Below are 19980 nucleotides of genomic sequence, written 5' to 3' on the forward strand. Positions count from 1 at the left end.
ATTCATTTGTCTCCACCAAATCCGAGTGATAAAAGAATGATTTTTATTAAGTTATACATGTTAATGGATGATGAACTACACAAACAATCTTAATCCCAATCAAGATCGTCATCATCGGCGGCACTTCTTTGTGCTATGTACGGTCCAAGACCAATGGCTCGCTGATGGTCCGGTTCAGATTGATGTTTATGCAAGGCACCTCCTTGAGCCAGTCTCCATTCAAGTGTGCGGGTTGTGAATCCGTCTGAATTACCCAGATCTTCAAATCCAACGATTCGATCTTTCACGTTGACTTTTCGACCAAAGATGACCAAGCAAGGCAGTACTTTTATGCCAAGCTTTTCTACCAAAAATGGTGAAGAAAGTACGGATATTTTGAGAAAAAGCGCTTCTGGATGTTGAGCAGCGAGAGACTGTTGAGAGAGTTCGGAGGAAATGTGTTAATTCATTTCGACTGCAAAATATTTAGCTAGTATACGTACGTCAAGATGTGTTTCCATGATATCGCATCTTCGGAATTCTTTGTGATAAAAATGCACAATGATCGGCTGTCCGCTTCCAGAACCTAGTTCTCCTCCTCTATCGGCCAAGACGCTCATCAACTCTTTTTCACTCGAAGGTTCTGAGACCTGTCCGCTTCCCTTTGGTGCATTTCTAATGGCTTCTTCCTGTCGGATTCTGTAAAGATGGGAACAGAATGTAAGTATTCTGTGAATCACTGTTACACCAGTTCCACTCACTGGCTTCGTAATTGTTCCATACGTTCTTCCCGTAGTCTTCCCATGGTTCCTGTACCACGTTCATCTTCTTCTTCTAGTTCTCGCTCTAATTCATCAAATAGTTCATCATCATTTGCATCGTCTGAATTGCGTTCATCATCATGTTCGTACGTTCTTCGATTTGCACTGGACTGTGTTAATCTTTCGTATAATTTTGTTCCGCTTTGTTCAGGGATTGTTGAAGGACCAGCTTCTGCTTCGATAAAAGTTGCCATGATTTCAATTGTGATCGATGTTGTGACAATTTTGGAATGAGAAGAATCTTCTTAACAACAACAACTCACCGCTTTTGCATTTATTCTAGCGCGGAAGCAGAGCAAGACAAACAACCATACGCGCGGGTGCGCAAAAGACTTACACAGCCTAAACTACTCTTGACTCCGCCTTTGGCTACATGCACGGTTCATATAGACTTGATGGAATCCATTTCCGTTTCTTGCTTTTACAGCCATCATCTAGACAATTATTCACAATGGATGGCGCTCTTCAGGATGCCATCAGAAATGGTAAAAAGCTAAAAAGTGAGTGCAACAAAGGCAACAACGACAAATCCCCCCCTCTTTGATGGACCACTGCTCTGTAAATGCATGCTAACGATCACTACTTCCTCCCCTCCTTCCAGAGGCACAAACGAATGATAGATCCGCACCTACCGTTGCTGGAAATGCATCAAGTAGTAGTGCAGCTCCAAGCATTGGAAGGGCACCACCGGTACCAGGAGGTGGAGGAGCACCTGCGCCACCTGCTGCTGCTGCAGGCCCTCCAGGATTAGGTGGTTTATTTGCAGGTGGCATGCCAAAGTTACGACCTAGTGGTGGATCAGGAGCACCTCCTCCGACCGTTCCTTCTGCTCGTAAGTACAAATTGGCAAGGTTGCTAAAAAATCTATTCGATAGGCTAACGATTTGTATCTCCCCCACTCAGCAAAAGCACCACCTCCTCGTGCAGCTCCAGCAGCTCCGAGAGCTCCTCCGCCAAGACCAAGTGCATCAGCGTCTTCAGCACCACCTAGACCACCTCCACCGCCGCCATCATCTGGATCAGCGCCAACATTGCCAGGAAGATCGGCTCCTCCTGCTCCTCGAGCCGCTCCACCACCACCTCGCGCTGCTCCTGTTCCACCAAGAGCTCCGCCCAGTCTACCGAATCGAATTGTTCCCGCTGCTCCTCCTCCTCCTCCACCTGCAGCACCTTCTCGAGTACCAGCAGGAGCTCCACCGCCACCGCCAGCGCCTCCAGTCGCACCTCCTCGTCCTTCAGCTGCGGCTCCACCTCCTCCACCTGTTGCACCTCCAGCCCCATCTCGTCCATCACCAGCTTCGGAATCTGCATCGATATCTTCTCCTTCTAGATCGGTACCTCCACCACCGCCATCTAGAGCAGCTGCGCCACCACCACCTGCACCTCCAAGCCGACCTGCAGCACAAGCACCTCCAGCTCCATCTCGAGCAGCTGCGCCTCCTCCACCTCCATCGAGCAGACCAGCAGCTCAAACGCCAGCTTCACCTCCTCCTGCACCTCCAGGAAGGGCTCCTGCTGCGCCAAGCAGAGTAGCACCGCCATCTGCTCCTCCACCACCTCCAGCAGCGCCTTCTCCAGCTGCAAGAAGTGTATCGGCAGCTTTGCCTCCTCCTATATCCCGAGCAGCGCCTCGAGTTGCAAGTGGACCTCCATCTTCTCCGATAGTGAATGGGTCAAGGAATGGAAGTGGAGAAGGAGCAGGAGCAGCAGCAGCAGCAGCAGTGGGAAAGATTCCAATGCCACCTTCGAATTCTGGACATCTTTCGTTCCCGATGGCAAGTGAATTTCCTGCTCCGAGAACGTTTACGGGATCAACCAAGAAGTACCCAAGTGGTGCTTCACAGGGGACAACGTTTGATTGGAATGTTGTAACATAAAGATGAAATGCTGTGAATGCGATTGCTGTGTCAGCCATTTAGTGCTCGAGGCTTGAGTGATGCTGTGAGAGTAGACCTCGGTGATCTTCGGGAGAAAAGCGGCTTGTACGTGCGGATCTAAGGAGGGATGAATGATACAAGGAAAGACGTCAGGTATAAAGTCAGTCACTCTCTCTACACTTCCCGACAACCAGCCATTATACGACAACAAAAGATGCATAAGATTTTTTTCAACGTAGCAGCTATCCTTCCTCTGTTGGTGGTCTTGGTGCAAGCATCATCAAAAGTGAAAAATGAGAAATATCCCACGCAAGCAGAGTTGCGCAAACAAAAACCCATGACTAAAAAGCTACCAGAAAGTGAATGCAATGTGAGTGTGGTAAGATTTGTTACGGGATGATCGGAATGCTAATTCTATACTTTCTCAACAATATCAAGAAAATTTCATGTAATCCAAATGCGATACCTACAGGTTGTCCTGTGAGTACAAAGGGAATCTCTCTAGATGCAAATCCTCGGCTAACGGTTGAACCTGTGCATTTGCGTACCTCATTCACTCTTGGCAGGCTGGATGTGGATTTTGTGCAAATATCTTCAACGAGAAGGAATTTGTCTGTATGGTAGATAATTCATCCTAGATTCAATTTTGTTAACGGTGATTGTTTATTTGCAGCACATCAAAGCGATGTTCTCTCAGCTACACTTTGTAAATAATTGTCTGCACAGCTCTATTTTACAATATATACCGTGATTGATTCTTTTTAGTCTGTTGTGGTACGCAAAGATAAGCATTCGCTCTACCTTCGGTCAGAGAGATCAGGATCGTGTTCATTGCGGAACGCAATAGCAACAATTCGCTTTCTTCTCGGTTGACTTACGCATGTTGTATATTGTGTTTCATTTAATGCCAATAGCGAGCCTTGCAATACTGCCAATGTATAAATACACTGCCTCATACTGTATTTGTCAAAAGGTATATAGGATGCCTCCAAACAATTGCTTTTTTTACCAAACCATCATCACTTCACTTGCTTCCTGTCATTTCATCATGAAGTCTGTTGTTTTTTTTGCTTCAGCACTTCTCATCTCTTTCAATTTTGGCTTGATATTGGCAGCTGACGAGCAAAGAAGGTACAAAAAAATTGCATTCAAAGAAGTATATGTTGAACACAACGAAGATCCTTGGGATGCTTGGCACAAACACCTTGCAAAGCACAATTTGTCACCAAGAACAATTGCCGACAATTGTAAGGTGAGTTGACTTGCTTTTCTTTGTTACTGTCTTTTATCCGCTAAACCCGTTGTACAATCTCATTCTCTCAGGTATTACCGTGTGATAGCGGAACTCCATGTCCTGTAAGCTGAAAGAATGTAGTATTTGATGAAAGGATAGTTTACACTGACACCATCACTGTTACAGCATCAATGCGGAGCTTGCGATGGAAGTCACTGTACAGCTCATCCAGAGACAATCGCTTCCGATCCAGGATGTTCTGGTAATAGTTGTCCTGCTGGAATGACTCGCAAAGACAGTTCAATCTCCAGACCGCCACGCAGTATCTGGGCACGAATGAAGAAGAAGTTTGGCTCATCTTGAATTCATTGCTTCTTTAGCATACTTGTTTGTTTCACCTTTTTATTTTTCATTTTGTTCTTTTTCAATATCGATCTCAATAGCATGACTTCTTCTTTAAGTACCGTTTCTTGCAACGATAGTATCCATTTGTGCACCCTCGGTTAAAATGCACAAAAAGTGGTTGCAACGGTCCGGCTTAAAATTTAACGCGTTGCGCTAATTTAGGCCGCTAATGGTGAACCTACAAAAGAAATGCGGGGTAAAAGTAGATTGTCAGAAAGTACACTCTTTCACTCACTCTTCTCCACCATCTCATTCATTTGCAAGATGGGCGGTGTATCATGGTTCGTACGTGGTGCTGTGGCTTTGATTTTAACTTTGGCCAACACGGCTGGAATGGCGCCGGTCTGGTTCTGTAAAGGTGTTTTGATTTGGTCTAAAAATCCAAAAGTGAGTCCAAACCCAATACAATGGATGTTAACATTTACCGCAAGAGCGATGTTATTCTGGTTAGCGAAAGTAGGCTGTCAACCTGCTCTCAATACCAGAACACCATCAAGACTACGAGATTGGATCTTGTGTAGAAGATTTGCTTGGATTCAACCAGCACCAGTCAAAACAATTGACGCAAGCTCTAAAGACAAATTCACCTTTGATGATACCGGCCTTCCCGTTCGATTAAGACCGGAAGAGATCACCAAAAGATCTGCTGGACTGTGGTACCTGAACCCACAAGAAAAGTATGTCAACGGTCAACTACAAAAAGCAACAAGAAAGACCCCAGTTCTACTCTATTTCCGTAAGTGTTGAACATGGTGTCTTGGATCGATACACGATCAGCTCACTCTCCTCTCCCTTCTCAGATGGCGGTGCATACATCACGTTGGAAGCAGGCGATATCTTTGTAGGACTCACGTTGGCCAGATTACAAGCAAGATTTGGAAAATTGGACGTATTTTCCATCAATTATAGACTTGCACCTGGATCCAAATATCCAACGCAATTATTCGAAGCATTTTCTGCATGGAAACATTTACGTGAATTAGGTTATGAACACATTTTGATAGGAGGAGATTCTGCAGGTGCAAATCTTGCTTTAACTCTTTGGAAATATTTGCAAGAAGTTGAAGAGGATTCGGCAGCCGTTAGAGGATTGATCCTTCATTCTCCATGGCTAGACATGCAGGGTTTCAAACGACAGGCATACAAAGACAAACTTCACACTTGTGCACTTACGCCCGATTACACCATAATTGGCTTCAACGCCTTGCAAACGAGAGGTTTACCAAAAGCGGAAGATCCTTGGATCAGTCCGGTTCATTGGGATTCTAGTATTCTCTCTAAACTTCCTCCTGTCATCGTCACGAATGGAGGGGCAGAAGCTTTAATGGAAGAAGCAAATATCTTTGTCAGAAACATCAAATCTGCAGGAAGAGATGTTGATCATTTCATAATGGTGAGTGACTGTGCAATAGCAGCACGACAGATTGCATACTAACATCATCCCTTCTCCCTCTAGCCCGAACACCCTCACGATTTTGGAGCGATGATTTGGTTTTACCCAAGCATCAAAAAGATGCACACAGCCGTTGGACAATGGGTCCGCAAGAGAGCTTTGATCTCCAAAAGAAAGTAGCCGCCCGCTACCAATCTATACCCTCAATTTCACAACCTCGGTCTCATTCTTGTAAATGATTCGTTTCTGTAATGATGATGATATATTTGATAGGTTACCTAAAATGACATGCTGTCCAACGCTCTTCCACCATACATTCTAAAGACTGTCAATGACAGTGCTCTTGTCAAAGTGTCGTCCTTTGACAGCTTCCAATCCTTCTCCCGAATAGCTAACCAACGGGCTGACTTCCACTTCTACGCCTTCAGCAAACGTCGCTCCTGCTTGTTGCAACCAAGATCTCTGCAAAGCCAGCAGATCGCGTCTTGATGTTTGTGGATCATCCACACCTGTGTTTGGTGCATTCTTCAATGGACTGAACTCTGATGGTCGTTCTACTTCATGAACCACCAAATCCGATTTAAGATGTGGGAATACGTCAAAGATGAACATTTCCAACTTCATTCCATTAGGCGTGCTAGGCTTGACAGTCTTTCCACTCTCAAGATCAATCGTTGGGATCTTCTTGCGTGCAATGTGGAACGGGATCTTTGCTTCGATTGCTTCAACATCGTTTGTCAAAAATGCAGAAGTGTAAAAGTGATTGACAATGTTTGCCGCACGCAAGAGCAAATTACCGGAAGAATCTCTTGCTGCGCTCAATTCTGCCGGAATTTCGGAATATTCGATCACACTCCAATGACCATCGCGCCTTGCTACGATTCCCACACTCTCCTTGGGATCAACTTTCTTGACTGTTTTGACTCCTGTTTGATGAGGACTGCCACCATCGGTTGCGATTTGTTGTGCCCGTTGAACGTTCACTCCGATAAAGACAGGATCTCCAACTCGGACAAGACAGTTGTCTACTCCATATGCGTGTAAGTATTCAATCTTGCGATCGGCTAAAATCGACAAGACACTGTCTTTTGATCCTTTATGTAGATGTTGTCGGAGAGCCCTGTAAATGCCGCCGTTGCCGTCGGGAGCCGTTGCGACCTTGTGAGGAGCATCTAGCATGATCTTTCCGTCCATCGTTAGACATGGTAAAGTTCCTTGCTCGAAAAAGATGACATTTTTGCTATCAAGTCCAAAGTAGGAATTTTGTGCAAAATATGATTCTGTTGGCTGTCTTGTAGGACCTGAAGTCATGATGAACCATGTAATCACAACATCTTTGCCAGATTTATGTGCTCTCTTTCCGGCCAATTCTTGTAATCTCAGGATACGCTCCGCCTGTAATTGGAACAAGCTTTTGTGAGATGGCAAGCCGATATCGTAACATCCTTTTGGTGCTGATGATCCCAATCGTGTACCTTGACCGCCAGCCAACAACAAGACACCCACTTTGCCAGCAGCGATTGCGTCTAAACCGAATTCACGTAAACCGTTCTCCTCAGAAGATCCAGGTGCGAGACTTGTTGTACTTTCCGGTGTTGGAGGTTCAATTTTTGATTTACTGTTTGCTAATTGTTTCATTTCTTCTTCACCTTCTAAAGCACGTTTATAAACCGAATTCACTCTTTCGACGTCCAATTCTGATAATTGTTCAACCAGAGCACCTTGATCGTCAGGATTTAAATCATCCCAAAAATGAAAAACGTGTGATTGTCCGGCTTTTTCGAACTTTTTACGTAATGCTACGATATCCACTGGTTCTACTGATGATGACATGTTTGGGTGATATTAGAGGATGATGAGGGTTTGATAGGAGGATTGTTGATTGCACAAAGATGCCTTTGAAGAAGACCGTGCATGACAAACTTCTCGCAGAGAGTGGGCGCTAGAGCTGTGTATTTGACAGAGTGTTTATTTGGTCAATCAACACACTGCACACCAACCCCTCAAAGAGTAGGCAACGCTAACGGGTTGCACTTGTGTGTAACTGATCCAACACACGTGTAGGCGGGCGGGCAGACGGGAAGTTTATTCAAAATAAAAATTATTATTCAAAAGCCAAATAATAATCATTGAACTTTTTGCTTTTCTACCTTTATAATTTTCAGATGCAAGGACAGCCACCTCATGAACTTTTTCCGTTTTTACTTAAACAGGATAAAGTTCAACAAGGCTTATGCGTCCAAGAACGATTTTGATGGCTTTCTTTGGCTGATGTACCAGTTCTTTGGAACGACTAGCATTTGCAAGATGTGAAACATGGTAATTTTCAGTCACTAGGCCATCATATATATATTCCATGCAACGATTACGAATCCATGATTAGAATGAAATAGGTACAAAAGAAGAAAACAAACGTGGGACAGACGCCCGTTCACAAGTGTGATTTGAACCAATCTGCTGTACGAGAGGTTGCCTGGAGAGAGAGATTGTCAGTCAATGAGTCGTTCGTGCTATTCCACCCCCTACTCACCTCTTCGAAGCCCTTCTTGACGTGTTCATCAGCAAGGTTAGGTCTAGCACAGAAAGAATGTGCAGTTCCTTTGAAAACTTTGAAATCATGTTTTGGTGCTTTATCATTGTTATCCAACATTGCACGAACTTGTTCAACAGTTTTGACAGGGAACATATCATCCTCTTCAGCGCAGTTGAATAGGATAGGTCCCTTTAAATCAGCAAAAGAAGACGCATTGACGAAACTTGGATGATTGACAACAGTCACATCCACCAATCCTTTTGTGTTGAAATCGATTGCCAACTTGCCTCCGTAGCAGTATCTATAGAAAAGAAGCAGGAAATCAGTTTCTCTTCCCCCGTCAACCATCCCATCAGGATCAGCTCACCCTGATGCTCCGACCCGCTTGACACTTTGAGTTTCCTTCAAAGCGGACAAGAATGTTTCTACATCATTGTATTTGCTCGTTGGCCAATTGCGGTATACCCCTTTGGAAGGGAGGAGATGTCAGCATTGCTAGATACACATCCCGCATTTCTCTTCACTTACAAGGTGCAAAAGTTAACATCTTTGCCGTTGTTGTGATTTTGGAAACGAACGATTTACCGCGAATTTCGGTTGCGGAACTTGGTATACTCATTCCTGCTGGATCGATTGGTTTGCCATGGAAAAGCTGGAGGAGGGTGTATGCATCAGTAAGTGTTCTCTGTTCGATTATCGCGCCGAATACATACATCAGGCACAAAAGTGGTGATTCCTGTACGATCAGAGATGATATCAGCGATTAATTTGATATTCGTCAAAGCCAATCCGAAAACATCTGTGAACAAGACAACAGCTTTATCGTTTCCAGTTTGATTTTCTGAAGATGATGGTTTGGAGACATATGTATCGTATGGACCGATTTTCTGAATTTGTCCGCGAGGTGTACCCGGGATCACGTCGCCGGATACGCAGTTGATACAGAGAGCCATATTGAGTGTGATTGTGATGATGTTGAGAATATGGAGATGATGATCATTGTCTTTCCTCTATCACCTGTACTGTATGTAAGCCGCCGGGCCGATTTTAGAGTTCTGCTTTGGCTTGTCTTGCATGGTTTTAGCGCGCTTAAGCTGGAAAGTGCTTTTTGGAAGCCAAGCCAAGCATAGCCACAAATTATGCTGCATACAACGTTCCCAGAGAGGGTTTTTGGGGAAGATGCTGTGCTTTAATTGTCTTGTCGTTAACGGCGAAACTCTTTAGTTGTGCATGTTATGGTAGAGTGAGTGAGTTGCAATATTTGATTTCCCGTTTACAATATGAACCCGTTCGTTTGTTGTGGAGATTATATGTGCGTGTGTGCTGGTGATGTGCCTTCTTATTGAATACGCCCCTCACTTTGTTGCCTTTTGACCCGCGCAAGCAGCAAAGTGTATGCACGTTGTTCTTAATGTGGGCAACAGGCCTACTACCTGTTTGATTGAATATATGCACCTTGTATTGGTGAGAAGCTTTCAAACATCACATACCTAGCACACACAAACAACTCTTGATGGAGTTTGGATTCAAATTGACATGTTGCACGATTAGATTCATTTCCAGCATCATCTTCCTATCTCGACGATCCGATTCCCTTCTCATTCCGATTCCATCTCGCTATTCAAACGCACGGGCTTCCGGTAGCAGCCTCCCGTCGCCGCTATCGACGCACTCAATCACAAAAAATAAGCAAAGCTAAAGGGAAAAAGCGATCATAGCGTTCACACATCCAGCAGCAAGATCATCAAAACATGAGCGGTGCAAATGTGGGTAATCCAGCTGGTGCTATTGCTGCTGTTGGTGGTCTTTCATCACGATCACAAGCAAGTGCAGCAATTGAAGCAGCTCATGCAAAATTGGTAAAAATGTTACCTGAAGGTGTTCTTCCTGCTCAATTAACCGCCGCTCAACAAAAATATGATTCAAAACCACTTTATAGGCAATGGCTTGATCCTGAATTACCTCCGCTTTTGGCACCTATACCGCAATTTTGTAGATTGATCGCTTTTGCAATTATTGCTCCGATCATAATTGCTTGTTTGACGGATTTTGCTGGTTATGCAATCTTTCGAACGTTAGGTTTCAGAAGGAGAAGGGTTAGGGTAAAAGAAGTTCGAGAGAAGGCGGGAATCAAATCGTTACCACCTCCTCTTACCGCTTCCATTTTGGCAGCATCAAATAATGGAGCACCTGAATCTCCATCACTTCAAGTTCGGGCTCCTCTCTTGACACCGGGCGCATATGATGCAGATACACTTTTACGACACAGAGCAAGAAGTATATCAGGAGAAAGTGCAGAAGCGGAAGAAGAATGGATTCGAACGGGCGGAAAGTTTGCAAGGGTTAGCACAGTTCGTGCAAGTCAAGAAGCAGCAGCAGCAAAAGAGAGTAGCGCAACACAATCATCAATGAATCTCAGCCCTTTGCCAAAGTTCAATTATCGTCATGAACTTGCACGGGCAAATGATGTTGGAGTGGATGGTGCACTTGGCTATTCAGATACGGATGCAGATGATTCAGGAGCAGAATCAGGCAGAAATTCTCCCGAAATACAACGAAAACCATGGCGAAGAGGGTTGACGAGCAGCAGTTTAGGATTTACGCCCGTTTCACCCTCCCCAAGAGACGGCGGCAGTGAACAGATGGGCTTGGGGATGTACAATGATCCCAATTTGGCTACCTCAAGTGATGCACAGATAGAAGCCTCCAAAGCTGCTGATTTGGAACCGATCTCCTCAGCAAAGCTGCAAGCCCTTCAACCTTGATACCCCTCTCCCACACCCATTTGAACATTTAGGTATACCTCTTCTCAGCACGTCAGTGAACATTTCTTCTTTTTTCTATTCATTTGTAGCTTTATTGCAACTCATTCAATCTTATCGTGTCAAAGAAACAGAGATTTGCTACAAATTGCATTTGAGAGAAGAGAAAGAGTTCATTGCTACACAAACAAAACAGTCGTTGCTTATTGCTTAATTCTTGGGAGGAGAAGTTGCATCATCTGCATTCTTTTGAATTTGTTCTTGTGCACGGGCAACGCTACCCGATTTAAGTTTATCAGGACTGCCAACTTGATTTACACCAACGGGTACGATTGCTTTTTTATCACTTGAAGTGAAAAACCATGCAAATGCACCTAAAGCCAATAAACCGGCAGTGATTGGTAAAACGGTTTGTGTTGTCTTTCCACGTTCTGATCCTGCTTGCGGTGCGGTCTATGGAGGTAACGTGGAAGAATTAGCTCTGGAGGTATATCTTGGTCTCTATATGCTACTCACCTCAACTGATGATGGTCCTGAATTTAGAGGAGAACGACTACCATTGGATGCGAAACGAACAGAACCCAAACGAGCGCTTGCTCTGGAGTTCAAAGATTGACGAACGAATAAAGAGGAAGACATCTGGAAGCAGGAGAGAGAGTATGAGTATATGCTGTCAGTATTTCAATGTTACCAGCCAATGCTCACAATGTGTATTTGATAGTGACTGGTTGTAAACAATGAAGAAAACATCTTCAATTTGTTAGCATATAGGGTTCCCCTCCTCCATTCTAGGGTATTACTCCACTAAAATATGATAGAAGCCGTACTGAAAATAGACACTATAGAATGCAATTCATCTCTCTCTCGCACGTTCCTCACATGGATGGATTACGTATGTATGCTGTTTATGATCGGATCGCTGTCATTATATCATCAATTCAGCAGAAATAAGCTTTGTCAACTTTTTTAAGCAATCCCGTTTGCGTATGTACGAATTGGGTAAGCAGCATCAACCAGAGCATAAGCTCTACACCATAGACGGCAATGTTACCTGGCTTGTATGCATGTACGGCATAAAATACTCCACATCGCTACAGTCTATTTGTTCACACGCTGGGAAGGTGTAAGCGCTAAAGCACAAAAGAAGCCGTGCAATTGACTACGTAAGCAGGTGCAGTAATCTTTTGCGTGCTTGCTAAAAGATGTTTAAAAAGCTTTTTCAGGTCATGGTGATCAACCAATAAAGAGAGGAAGCCATAGAAGACTCTATAAATGTATTTGACAAATAAGCACAACTTCAAGACATACTCAGCCATAAGCACTATGAAGAGGAGATGTGCGAATGTATTTAATCCCCTCCTAGACGGAATACTCTCTCGAAATTGAATCGTCTCTTCCGAGGATAAGCTCTAGCATCATATACAAAAATATAGAGATCGTCAGTGGTAATGAACCACAGAAGCTAACTCTTTCTTAAGCTTGAAGAATATACTACTATGTTTTCAAATTGATAGACTAAAGAGACCGCTAAAAGCATCAAACAGACTTATTTGATAATCCCATTGTATAAGCAGAGAGCCCGTTATTTGCTCCGAAGCTGTTCCTGAAAACAATATTCCACCTGTCAAATTTAGCAATGGTGACCTAATCCTTAACCCCTTTTTACCTTTCTTCACGGTCTCTATCGCACTTCTGACCCCACTTCGTTCTCCTTGCTTGTTATCAAATATATCTATCCGCTTGGTAATCGTAGCAGGGGTTATTCTACATACACAATCGGGACCGAGCCATGATCACCATGTCCAGCTCTCTAATCATATACGCGTTCCCAATACGCGTCGCGTCGTTTATGCTCAAGTGTGTTGGTCTCTTTGTCAAATTCATTCCCTACGCGCCAGGGCGTTACCCCTTACTTGTATTTTATATGCGCGTGCCTTAACCAAAATGGGTAAGTGTATTTGTGAAGGATCAGTCTGGCAGCCAGGAGGCAGAATAACACACTCATAAAACGCTAATTTAGTCTCAGCTTCGCATTGATTGCATTGCTTATGTTCCTGTCTTGGCTATTGTGTATGACTACATTGTGGCGCCTCCCTACATGTTACTTCTTTTGGCAACACACAGAGGTCTTCATTGGCAGGCAAGCGCATTCTTGATGCTCCTCATCTGCATATTCAATCTCAATTCACCGAGGCATAGAAGCAAGGCCTTTTGACGATCTACATACATTTTATGAACTCTGTAAGGATGGCAAAAAGGGGACTTATCCCGTTCAAAGGGTACTATGATCCATGATCGACACGCTTGGCGATATGCACTTCGATCCAAAAATGGACCCGGTCTGTTATGTGTTGACAAAATTTGCTGAGATCGAATAAACCATCATTGTCACCACCATCAACTATCGATATCTCCTCCCCCTCTACAACACCACACTTGCTTCAATCTAGCACCTACATTCATTTTTGCCATTTTCTGGCGTATCCTAATCGCCTTATTTCACCTATTCTCACAATGTCTCGCAAGAACGACCTAAAACGTAATCCAACAAAGAGTAAAGTTAACGTGGTATCTAAAGCCAGTCTTGCTCTTCTCAATCCTGCTTATGCTATGGGAATAGAGTATGGATATCATCTAGAAGACACTTCAGCATCATCACGACAAAGTCCTAAACAATCACACGCCAATCGCACACCTGAACTTGCCGCATTCACGCTACCCGAAACTCATCAAGATGAAAGTGATGCTTGGGAACGTGGTTTTGGTGTGATGACACCCGTGGATATGCAACGGAAAACATCCAACAATAGCGTATTTGAAGATGACGAACAGATACGCCAATCACCGCATGAAAGCTCACAAAACTCTGGTAGCTCTTCTTCTTCAAGATCACTTTCTCGCTTGTTCACTCGAAAGAGAAGCAATAGCAAAGCGAGCACAGTTGGAAACAAGACACCCGTGACAATTTCAAGTCCCGTTTGGGATGTTCCTTCCAGCGCTCCCGCTCATGTGACCACTTTCGATCAAGCCGGGTATGCATTCTCGCAAAAGCCTCACTCTCATAAAATCGAATCAAACAGTACACCTACTTCACCCGTCGACATATTTGCCGTTCCTCTACCTCCAAGCTCAACCACTCCAGTTATATCAAACTCTTCTTCCCGCCAAACGATGCTCAAACTTCGCAACACGCTCGCACGCAAATCCAGTATGCCAAGCTTGCGTGACGTACGCAGGATCACAGCAACGCCAAGCACCGTTCAAGTAAGAACTCAACAAGCCAAATCGATCCTATGGGGCGATGGATATAATCAAACGGAAATGTTGGCATTGGCAGCTGCACGATCGCAAAAGCAAGCTTCTAATGGCGTACCTGCACATGCTCGTTTGCCTTCTGCTTCAAAGACTACAGCACGACTGGTTTCCAGTGTTGGAAAAGGTGTACGTAAATCGTCTTACGATAATTCAATGTCGCCAAGCAGTTCCAATACATCAATCGTCTTGACACCAGAACTCGAGGAAGAGATGAATAGCCCGGAGATCAACGTTGCTCCCGCTCCACAACGCAAGGTTCCACGCAAAAAGGTCAAACAATTCCAAGTTACCAACGCACCTCCTTTGCCATCATTGGAACAAATGATGAATGTGCCCAAAACACAAAAGAGCGAACGTAGAAGGAGCAAAAGTGTTGATGCTATCTTGTCTCCAACTCTGTTTTCGGAGTTACCTTCTTTGGTCACGCCCGAAGGTCTTTTTGATACGAGTATCGAAGATGAAGATCAAGAAAACGTGCCTCCTGCTCAAGACGAGAACAGCTACGACGGTGCGATTCCACAACAAGCGCAAAAAGTCAATTTGAGTAATCGTCCCACGGTGGTTGGCATTTCATCCCCGAAATTGGTCAACTTCAGTCCAAGATTGCCAGACAGCTCTCCCAGATCGCCACTTGCTTCTTTGTACTCCCCCAACAATTCGCAAGATCGCGCAAGTAGACGTAGATCCAATCGAAACAGCGGAGCAACAATCATGGGTGTGCCAAGATTGGAAGCACCAGTTGTTGTGAACGTGATGCCTCCAACGCCAGATCTAGGAGCAGACGAATATGCCACGTTCAATGGAGAGATTCCTAGCCCTGGCGTACGTAGAAGTTTGGAAATGTCTGATGTCTACTTCCCTGGAGCAACAGAGGCAGTCACGCAAAAAGACGGTGATAAACCCAACAACGAGAGCGTTCATATGGATTCTGTCAGCGCACTTGATGCTATTGCAAAAGCTCACGCTGCTGCTGATGGTAACAATACTCATGCACGTACGCAAAGTACAATTTCGGATTTGAGTGATTTTAGTACAAGTGCAGCAAGTGAAAGTGGTACAAGTACAACGGATGAACCGTTTGGATTTTCGAGATCACTTTCGACGATGAGCTTGTTGAGCAACAGTACGGATGCCGAAAGCGATCGTGACGGTAGCGATTCGAGCGATGAAGAAGGAGGAAGTGTTGAATCTGCACAAATAATGTGCATAAGTCCTTCGACAAGCTTTACCCGTGCTCAATTTGTCTCACCAAAAGTTGCTTCTTTAGCTTCTCCCCGTGTTCCAAACAAAGCTCCTCTACTTGCTGAAGGATCAACTTCTACATTCTCCTCTATCGCTTCGATGCATTCCAAATCAAACAGCATTCAATCTTCTACCTCCAGCAAGAGCAACCGTGACAGTCAACGATTTGCTGACAGTTTGGCATCTCTTTCTTCAGGTCAAAGTTTGGCAAGCGTGATGACGGCAAACACGAGCGTAGATCATTCTCAAGATGGCAATTCGTTGTCTTTGCTAAAGAAAGCGACACAGAAACGCATCAGCAGTGACTTGAGTGCTCCAGCAGAGATTCAATACATGTTGGACTCTTTTGGCGTAGATGCACAAGCTGATGAAGATGATTGTGATACACCAAGATTGTCGGATAATGCTTTTGGAATCCAACAATCTTCGCCAGCTCCAATGGCTTCGAGTGTGTTCCCCGGAACTCGTCCACTCAACGTTCGCAAGACATCTTCGACCATGAACAATTCAACAGAATCACCACCAAACCTCGCCAATGCTTCGCCCAACAAAGACAGCCCTGTTCGTGTTTCTCCAAATCAAATCTCTCCTTCTGGCGGTCAGAATCTTACGCCAGGTTATTCGCCTACACCAATGCGACCATATCCTCGCGCTCAAAATTCCAGCTCTCCACATTTGGAACTTGATTTGAGTTTGCCGTTGGACCTGCACGGAATCGGACTTGGATTTGACGTTGAAGAAGATAAGCCAAAGAAACGTGGAGGCAAATCAGGAAAGCATAACTCCAAACGTGATTCTCATCGTCCAAAGATTCCCACCAAATCTCGTGCTCGTCAAAGCGTTGATTTGAATGCGCCTGTCAACGTTCATCCAAAGACGCCACCTTCTAGCGGAAAGCTTTTGGCCAGCGCTATGGAACATGATTCCGCAATGGGCTTAGGATTGGATTTTGGATTGGAAGGTTTCAAGACGGTAGAAGACCATGGATTTACAAACAACAACGAAGATTGTTCTGTAGGAGATGCTTTAGGACTCACATTTGAAGAACATACACTTTTATCCAATGCTGCTCAAAGATCAAGTAATCAAAGAGTAAGCATTTTACGATCTTCTGCAGCCGGAAAATCACTTCGTTCGGTTGCATCTAATGATACTTTACATGCTCCACGTAGACCTGGAACAGGAGATTCTACTTGTAGCTCTTCTACCCTTCGTGCATCTGCCTTTGATGGTGCTGATCAAAGACAGCACGGCGATATCGGCTTTGCTCTGTGAGCTTGCCAAAAATGATGAAATCAATGAAATACTCTCGTCTATATATATTTTGTAGCATTATTATGTTTTCTCTATTGTACCGCTTTTTTCCTCAGCAGATATGTTATCTACCCCTCAATTGAAATTGTATCGTTATTTTCCATGCAATCTGCACAATGCACATTAGCTATATGAATTATATCCCCGTTGTTTGGGCTGGATGATGAAATTTAGGTCTCCCCGACTCCTACCAACAGCCAAGATGATTGCGCCTTCATCCTCAATGTCTATTAATACAGTCCAATCTTTTCGTTCGTGAGATGCCGATCCTTCTTCTGACGAGATTTAGAGTGACATCATGTTTGTACTCTCTCGTCTGATAGTGTTGTGTTTCACGGTCACCATCGTATACCAGAAAATTGCCAATTCAGCTCCAGTTTCAAGTCCAGAACCAAGTTCACTAAGCGCAGAAAGATTCGAAAGACGGGACACTGTCAATCCCTCTCATGAACGAGACCTCAGTCGACTTAGACGTGAAAATCAAGCAGCAAGGCAAGCAGTCCTTGATTCGATTGTCAAGATGGAAAATCGTCAACGACAAGATCGAGCACAGGCAAGCAAATTAATGGGAGGAGGAGGAGTGAATGCGCCAAAACACAAACAAACTGTTCATGTCTATCAACCTGATTCAAGGGAAAAGGCACCAAATTCAGTCGTGCTAGGCTTGCAAACGTCTTTCAAAGGTTGATATGTAGAATTGTCATGTATTGCATGAAATTGTGTATGAGCTTTTACTCTGGGTAGCGCATGGCGGGGCTTATATCAAATTGCAGTGCCTTTCAAACCATTTCAATCTTATGTCTTTTCAATCTTATATCTTTTGCAGTTTCCATGTCTTTTTATCCTGCTTTACGTCGTCATATCCGCTGATAAGTGCTTTAAGATGCATACATTTTACGTACGAAACGCTTTATTGTACCTGTTCTTATCGTGCATGCTTGTCAATGTTATTAAAGCAGTGCAAGAAGGACAACAACAAAATACGAATACACCATCTTCTGCTGGCCATCATCGATCCGTGATTGGTGCTTCTGCTTCTACTTCTGCTGTCCCACTTGAAAGAGTCCATTTAGCATCTCAATCACGTTTTATTCGTATTCCTACAAGTCATGGTGAATCACGTTATTTCGGCGCAAGTGAAGCAGAAGAACATTCGAATGCACGTAATAGAGTCAATTCAATCTCACGTCAACGTAAAGGGTGGAAATCAACACCAGAAAACTTGGCAAATCGATATCAATACCTCAAAGATCGAAAGGAACAAAGACAAACAAAAGATGCCGCTCTTGCTCACCCTCATCAAGGCCAAGTCCAGGTTAGAGATGATCGATCAAAAAGCCGCTTTACAGCTGAAGATCATGTGATGCAATCAAAGTCACACCTTTCTCAGCCTGTAAGAAAACCCATCGCACGCAAAGTAAGCAAAACAGCAGTCATTATCGATCATCCAGATGCTGTAAGGCAACATAAGATTACGCAATCTCCCACTTCTGCATTTCACAAAGTTCATCCTACAACTAATGGAGCAAGTCGTGATGCTGCTGCTCCGCCACGTAGCTCACCGAATCATTCATCTTCCGCTACCAGTCATGAAAGTACAAATCCGCAAGGTGAGCTTATGTCTAAACATTTTGGCGGTTGGAAAACGCCGTCCCGAAAACGCAAGCATGAATGATTGCCCCGTTTTTGTTTTGTTGTGTTTCCCCTTTCTCTTCCATGTAGAAGTGCTTCTCTCTCACCTTTCTGTCATTTTTCTAACACAAGTTCAATTTTATGATATGATTTTAAAGAAGAGTGTGTTCGTGTGTAGAGCCCCGCAGCAATGTGACGGGGACGAGCAACTTCATAAAGTCGAACTCATACCAGTCTTTCGAGGCTCATACGAGTGCTAGTCGGGGCCAAAAAAGTATATTTCAACAACGCTTCTTCTCATTGAGTGACAACCGTGAAGCTGTGTCGATCGTTTTAAGTCCAACACTGCTTTCCAAAGCCCCTCCTCATAGAGTCAAGATAAACAAAGGCGTCGTCCATAAACGAACTTCAAATTTCATGCTACGCAAGTTCGACTTAGTCAAATGTTAGAGGCAAAAGGTATATAAATAGCATTTTATCACAGATACAGCTTGCTTCCAAAACCAAGCAAACCCTTCAAGCGTTTGTTTGTAATCAAAGATGTTCTCCAAAATGATTTTGCTTCTGATCTTATCTATCAATGTACTCATGTACACATCCGTTGCAGCAGACAACGATGCTGTCAAACTCAACCCAAGCTTTACCGAAATCACTGCACGAGTACTTCCTCTCAAATACTCCGATCAAGCAATCTTATGGAAACGTTCTCCTGTCAGTGAAAATGGCAAAATGATGATCAAACGTGCCTCTACTACTTTCTCAAGCAGTAGTGAAACTGGTTCACCACCACCATCATCACATCGTTCAAGTAGCAATGAGAGTATTGATTCTTTAGTAGCTGAGTTCAAGAATTTAAAAATCTCTCCTCCTCGTCGTCAAAAAAGTTTTTCTGCACCTTCTTCTCCTGCTCGTTCAAGTCAATTACCGCCAAGATCTCCCAATCGTTCGCCTGCCTCTACTGGTGGTGGTGCACTTTCTCACAGAAGAAAAAGTCCTTCTAAACTTAGCAGCGAGAGTCACGATCCCGCCAATGTGCCCAAGAAAGGTGGTGCTCAAGCACGTGATGGACATAGCCATTGCTCTTGCAGAAGAGTAGGTGGTGTGTGTGGTTGTTGATGGTTTCCCCTCATTTTATGTGATCATCTTTTTCTACTCATTCAATTCAATCTCATCTCAGAATCATAAGATGCCATTGATTTTTGGGATTCATTTTTATGATGTGCTCAAAGATGAGCGACATCAAAAGAGTAAACAGATACATGTGTCCCAAATGTATATGCAGTTGTGTGTGTGTATGATTGGATGCAAAATGTGAATGTGTGTGTGTGTGGTGACCGATCCGTCATCGATCATGAAGGACCGTGCCGTCATAATTGTACAAATGATATGCTCGACCTGTTTCTTTCTCCCTCAGTCAAAGCATACCAAAAGGTTGTATACGCATACAAGTAAACACAAAGGATGCCAACTTGC

At 44.0% G+C, this 19980-nt stretch overlaps 12 protein-coding genes across 12 annotated transcripts; 8 read left to right on the forward strand and 4 right to left on the reverse strand.

Moving 5' to 3' along the window:
* Nucleotides 1–22: 22 nt before the first annotated feature.
* On the reverse strand, nt 23–1109 carry FA14DRAFT_162184 (thioredoxin-like protein). The gene is made up of 3 exons (XM_025499469.1): nt 741–1109; nt 483–678; nt 23–413 (listed from the first exon to the last, which is right to left on the reverse strand). Exons 1-3 carry the CDS (start codon nt 992–994, stop codon nt 90–92), a joined length of 774 nt encoding a protein of 257 aa, XP_025353317.1. The 5' UTR covers nt 995–1109; the 3' UTR covers nt 23–89.
* Nucleotides 1110–1233: 124 nt separating this feature from the next.
* Nucleotides 1234–2468, forward strand: FA14DRAFT_80403 (uncharacterized protein). Its single transcript, XM_025502925.1, has one exon. It carries the CDS (start codon nt 1572–1574, stop codon nt 2331–2333), a length of 762 nt encoding a protein of 253 aa, XP_025353318.1. The 5' UTR covers nt 1234–1571; the 3' UTR covers nt 2334–2468.
* A 167-nt stretch (nt 2469–2635) lies between these two features.
* Nucleotides 2636–3429, forward strand: FA14DRAFT_80669 (uncharacterized protein). Its single transcript, XM_025502927.1, has 2 exons — nt 2636–3047; nt 3116–3429. Exons 1-2 carry the CDS (start codon nt 2805–2807, stop codon nt 3299–3301), a joined length of 429 nt encoding a protein of 142 aa, XP_025353319.1. The 5' UTR covers nt 2636–2804; the 3' UTR covers nt 3302–3429.
* Nucleotides 3430–4580: 1151 nt separating this feature from the next.
* Nucleotides 4581–5803, forward strand: FA14DRAFT_157700 (alpha/beta-hydrolase; the record flags this gene model as incomplete). The annotated part of the gene is made up of 3 exons (XM_025497914.1): nt 4581–5052; nt 5117–5709; nt 5732–5803. 3 exons carry the CDS (start codon nt 4581–4583, stop codon nt 5801–5803), a joined length of 1137 nt encoding a protein of 378 aa, XP_025353320.1.
* A 53-nt stretch (nt 5804–5856) lies between these two features.
* On the reverse strand, nt 5857–7754 carry FA14DRAFT_162187 (putative UDP-N-acetylglucosamine pyrophosphorylase). The gene has a single exon (XM_025499470.1). It carries the CDS (start codon nt 7540–7542, stop codon nt 6028–6030), a length of 1515 nt encoding a protein of 504 aa, XP_025353321.1. The 5' UTR covers nt 7543–7754; the 3' UTR covers nt 5857–6027.
* An 82-nt stretch (nt 7755–7836) lies between these two features.
* FA14DRAFT_192062 (alpha/beta-hydrolase) lies at nt 7837–9587 on the reverse strand. Its single transcript, XM_025501913.1, has 5 exons — nt 8956–9587; nt 8771–8894; nt 8610–8709; nt 8240–8543; nt 7837–8182 (listed from the first exon to the last, which is right to left on the reverse strand). The coding sequence occupies exons 1-5, from the start codon at nt 9193–9195 to the stop codon at nt 8141–8143; spliced, it is 810 nt and encodes a 269-aa protein (XP_025353322.1). The 5' UTR covers nt 9196–9587; the 3' UTR covers nt 7837–8140.
* A 406-nt stretch (nt 9588–9993) lies between these two features.
* On the forward strand, nt 9994–11007 carry FA14DRAFT_181685 (uncharacterized protein; the record flags this gene model as incomplete). Its single annotated transcript, XM_025501125.1, has 1 exon — nt 9994–11007. The coding sequence occupies one exon, from the start codon at nt 9994–9996 to the stop codon at nt 11005–11007; it is 1014 nt and encodes a 337-aa protein (XP_025353323.1).
* Nucleotides 11008–11087: 80 nt separating this feature from the next.
* FA14DRAFT_192063 (uncharacterized protein) lies at nt 11088–11754 on the reverse strand (the record flags this gene model as incomplete). The annotated part of the gene is made up of 3 exons (XM_025501914.1): nt 11088–11457; nt 11521–11643; nt 11710–11754. The coding sequence occupies 3 exons, from the start codon at nt 11752–11754 to the stop codon at nt 11215–11217; spliced, it is 411 nt and encodes a 136-aa protein (XP_025353324.1). The 3' UTR covers nt 11088–11214.
* Nucleotides 11755–13518: 1764 nt separating this feature from the next.
* FA14DRAFT_181687 (uncharacterized protein) lies at nt 13519–16836 on the forward strand (the record flags this gene model as incomplete). Its single annotated transcript, XM_025501126.1, has 1 exon — nt 13519–16836. The coding sequence occupies one exon, from the start codon at nt 13519–13521 to the stop codon at nt 16834–16836; it is 3318 nt and encodes a 1105-aa protein (XP_025353325.1).
* A 337-nt stretch (nt 16837–17173) lies between these two features.
* FA14DRAFT_181688 (uncharacterized protein) lies at nt 17174–17563 on the forward strand (the record flags this gene model as incomplete). The annotated part of the gene is made up of 1 exon (XM_025501127.1): nt 17174–17563. The coding sequence occupies one exon, from the start codon at nt 17174–17176 to the stop codon at nt 17561–17563; it is 390 nt and encodes a 129-aa protein (XP_025353326.1).
* A 195-nt stretch (nt 17564–17758) lies between these two features.
* Nucleotides 17759–18550, forward strand: FA14DRAFT_181689 (uncharacterized protein; the record flags this gene model as incomplete). The annotated part of the gene is made up of 1 exon (XM_025501128.1): nt 17759–18550. The coding sequence occupies one exon, from the start codon at nt 17759–17761 to the stop codon at nt 18548–18550; it is 792 nt and encodes a 263-aa protein (XP_025353327.1).
* A 497-nt stretch (nt 18551–19047) lies between these two features.
* FA14DRAFT_181690 (uncharacterized protein) lies at nt 19048–19623 on the forward strand (the record flags this gene model as incomplete). Its single annotated transcript, XM_025501129.1, has 1 exon — nt 19048–19623. One exon carries the CDS (start codon nt 19048–19050, stop codon nt 19621–19623), a length of 576 nt encoding a protein of 191 aa, XP_025353328.1.
* Between the last annotated feature and the right edge of the window lie 357 nt (nt 19624–19980).

Source organism: Meira miltonrushii, assembly GCF_003144205.1.
Source record: "Meira miltonrushii strain MCA 3882 unplaced genomic scaffold FA14scaffold_4, whole genome shotgun sequence".
Taxonomy (NCBI): domain Eukaryota; kingdom Fungi; phylum Basidiomycota; class Exobasidiomycetes; order Exobasidiales; family Brachybasidiaceae; genus Meira; species Meira miltonrushii.

What these genes read in the sequence shown, in the direction of transcription:
- FA14DRAFT_162184 (XM_025499469.1), bottom strand. Translation starts at nt 994, where the DNA reads ATGGCAACTTTTATCGAAGCAGAAGCTGGTCCTTCAACAATCCCTGAA. An exon ending in ATGGAACAATTACGAAGCCA is followed by an intron (nt 679 to 740) that starts GTGAGTGGAACT and finishes CCATCTTTACAG; the next exon opens with AATCCGACAGGAAGAAGCCA. An exon ending in TCATGGAAACACATCTTGAC is followed by an intron (nt 414 to 482) that starts GTACGTATACTA and finishes CTCTCTCAACAG; the next exon opens with TCTCTCGCTGCTCAACATCC.
- FA14DRAFT_80403 (XM_025502925.1), top strand. Translation starts at nt 1,572, where the DNA reads ATGCCAAAGTTACGACCTAGTGGTGGATCAGGAGCACCTCCTCCGACC.
- FA14DRAFT_80669 (XM_025502927.1), top strand. Translation starts at nt 2,805, where the DNA reads ATGAATGATACAAGGAAAGACGTCAGGTATAAAGTCAGTCACTCTCTC. An exon ending in TACCAGAAAGTGAATGCAAT is followed by an intron (nt 3,048 to 3,115) that starts GTGAGTGTGGTA and finishes AACAATATCAAG; the next exon opens with AAAATTTCATGTAATCCAAA.
- FA14DRAFT_162187 (XM_025499470.1), bottom strand. Translation starts at nt 7,542, where the DNA reads ATGTCATCATCAGTAGAACCAGTGGATATCGTAGCATTACGTAAAAAG.
- FA14DRAFT_192062 (XM_025501913.1), bottom strand. Translation starts at nt 9,195, where the DNA reads ATGGCTCTCTGTATCAACTGCGTATCCGGCGACGTGATCCCGGGTACA. An exon ending in TCACCACTTTTGTGCCTGAT is followed by an intron (nt 8,895 to 8,955) that starts GTATGTATTCGG and finishes ACCCTCCTCCAG; the next exon opens with CTTTTCCATGGCAAACCAAT. An exon ending in TCAAGAAGGGCTTCGAAGAG is followed by an intron (nt 8,183 to 8,239) that starts GTGAGTAGGGGG and finishes CTCTCTCTCCAG; the next exon opens with GCAACCTCTCGTACAGCAGA.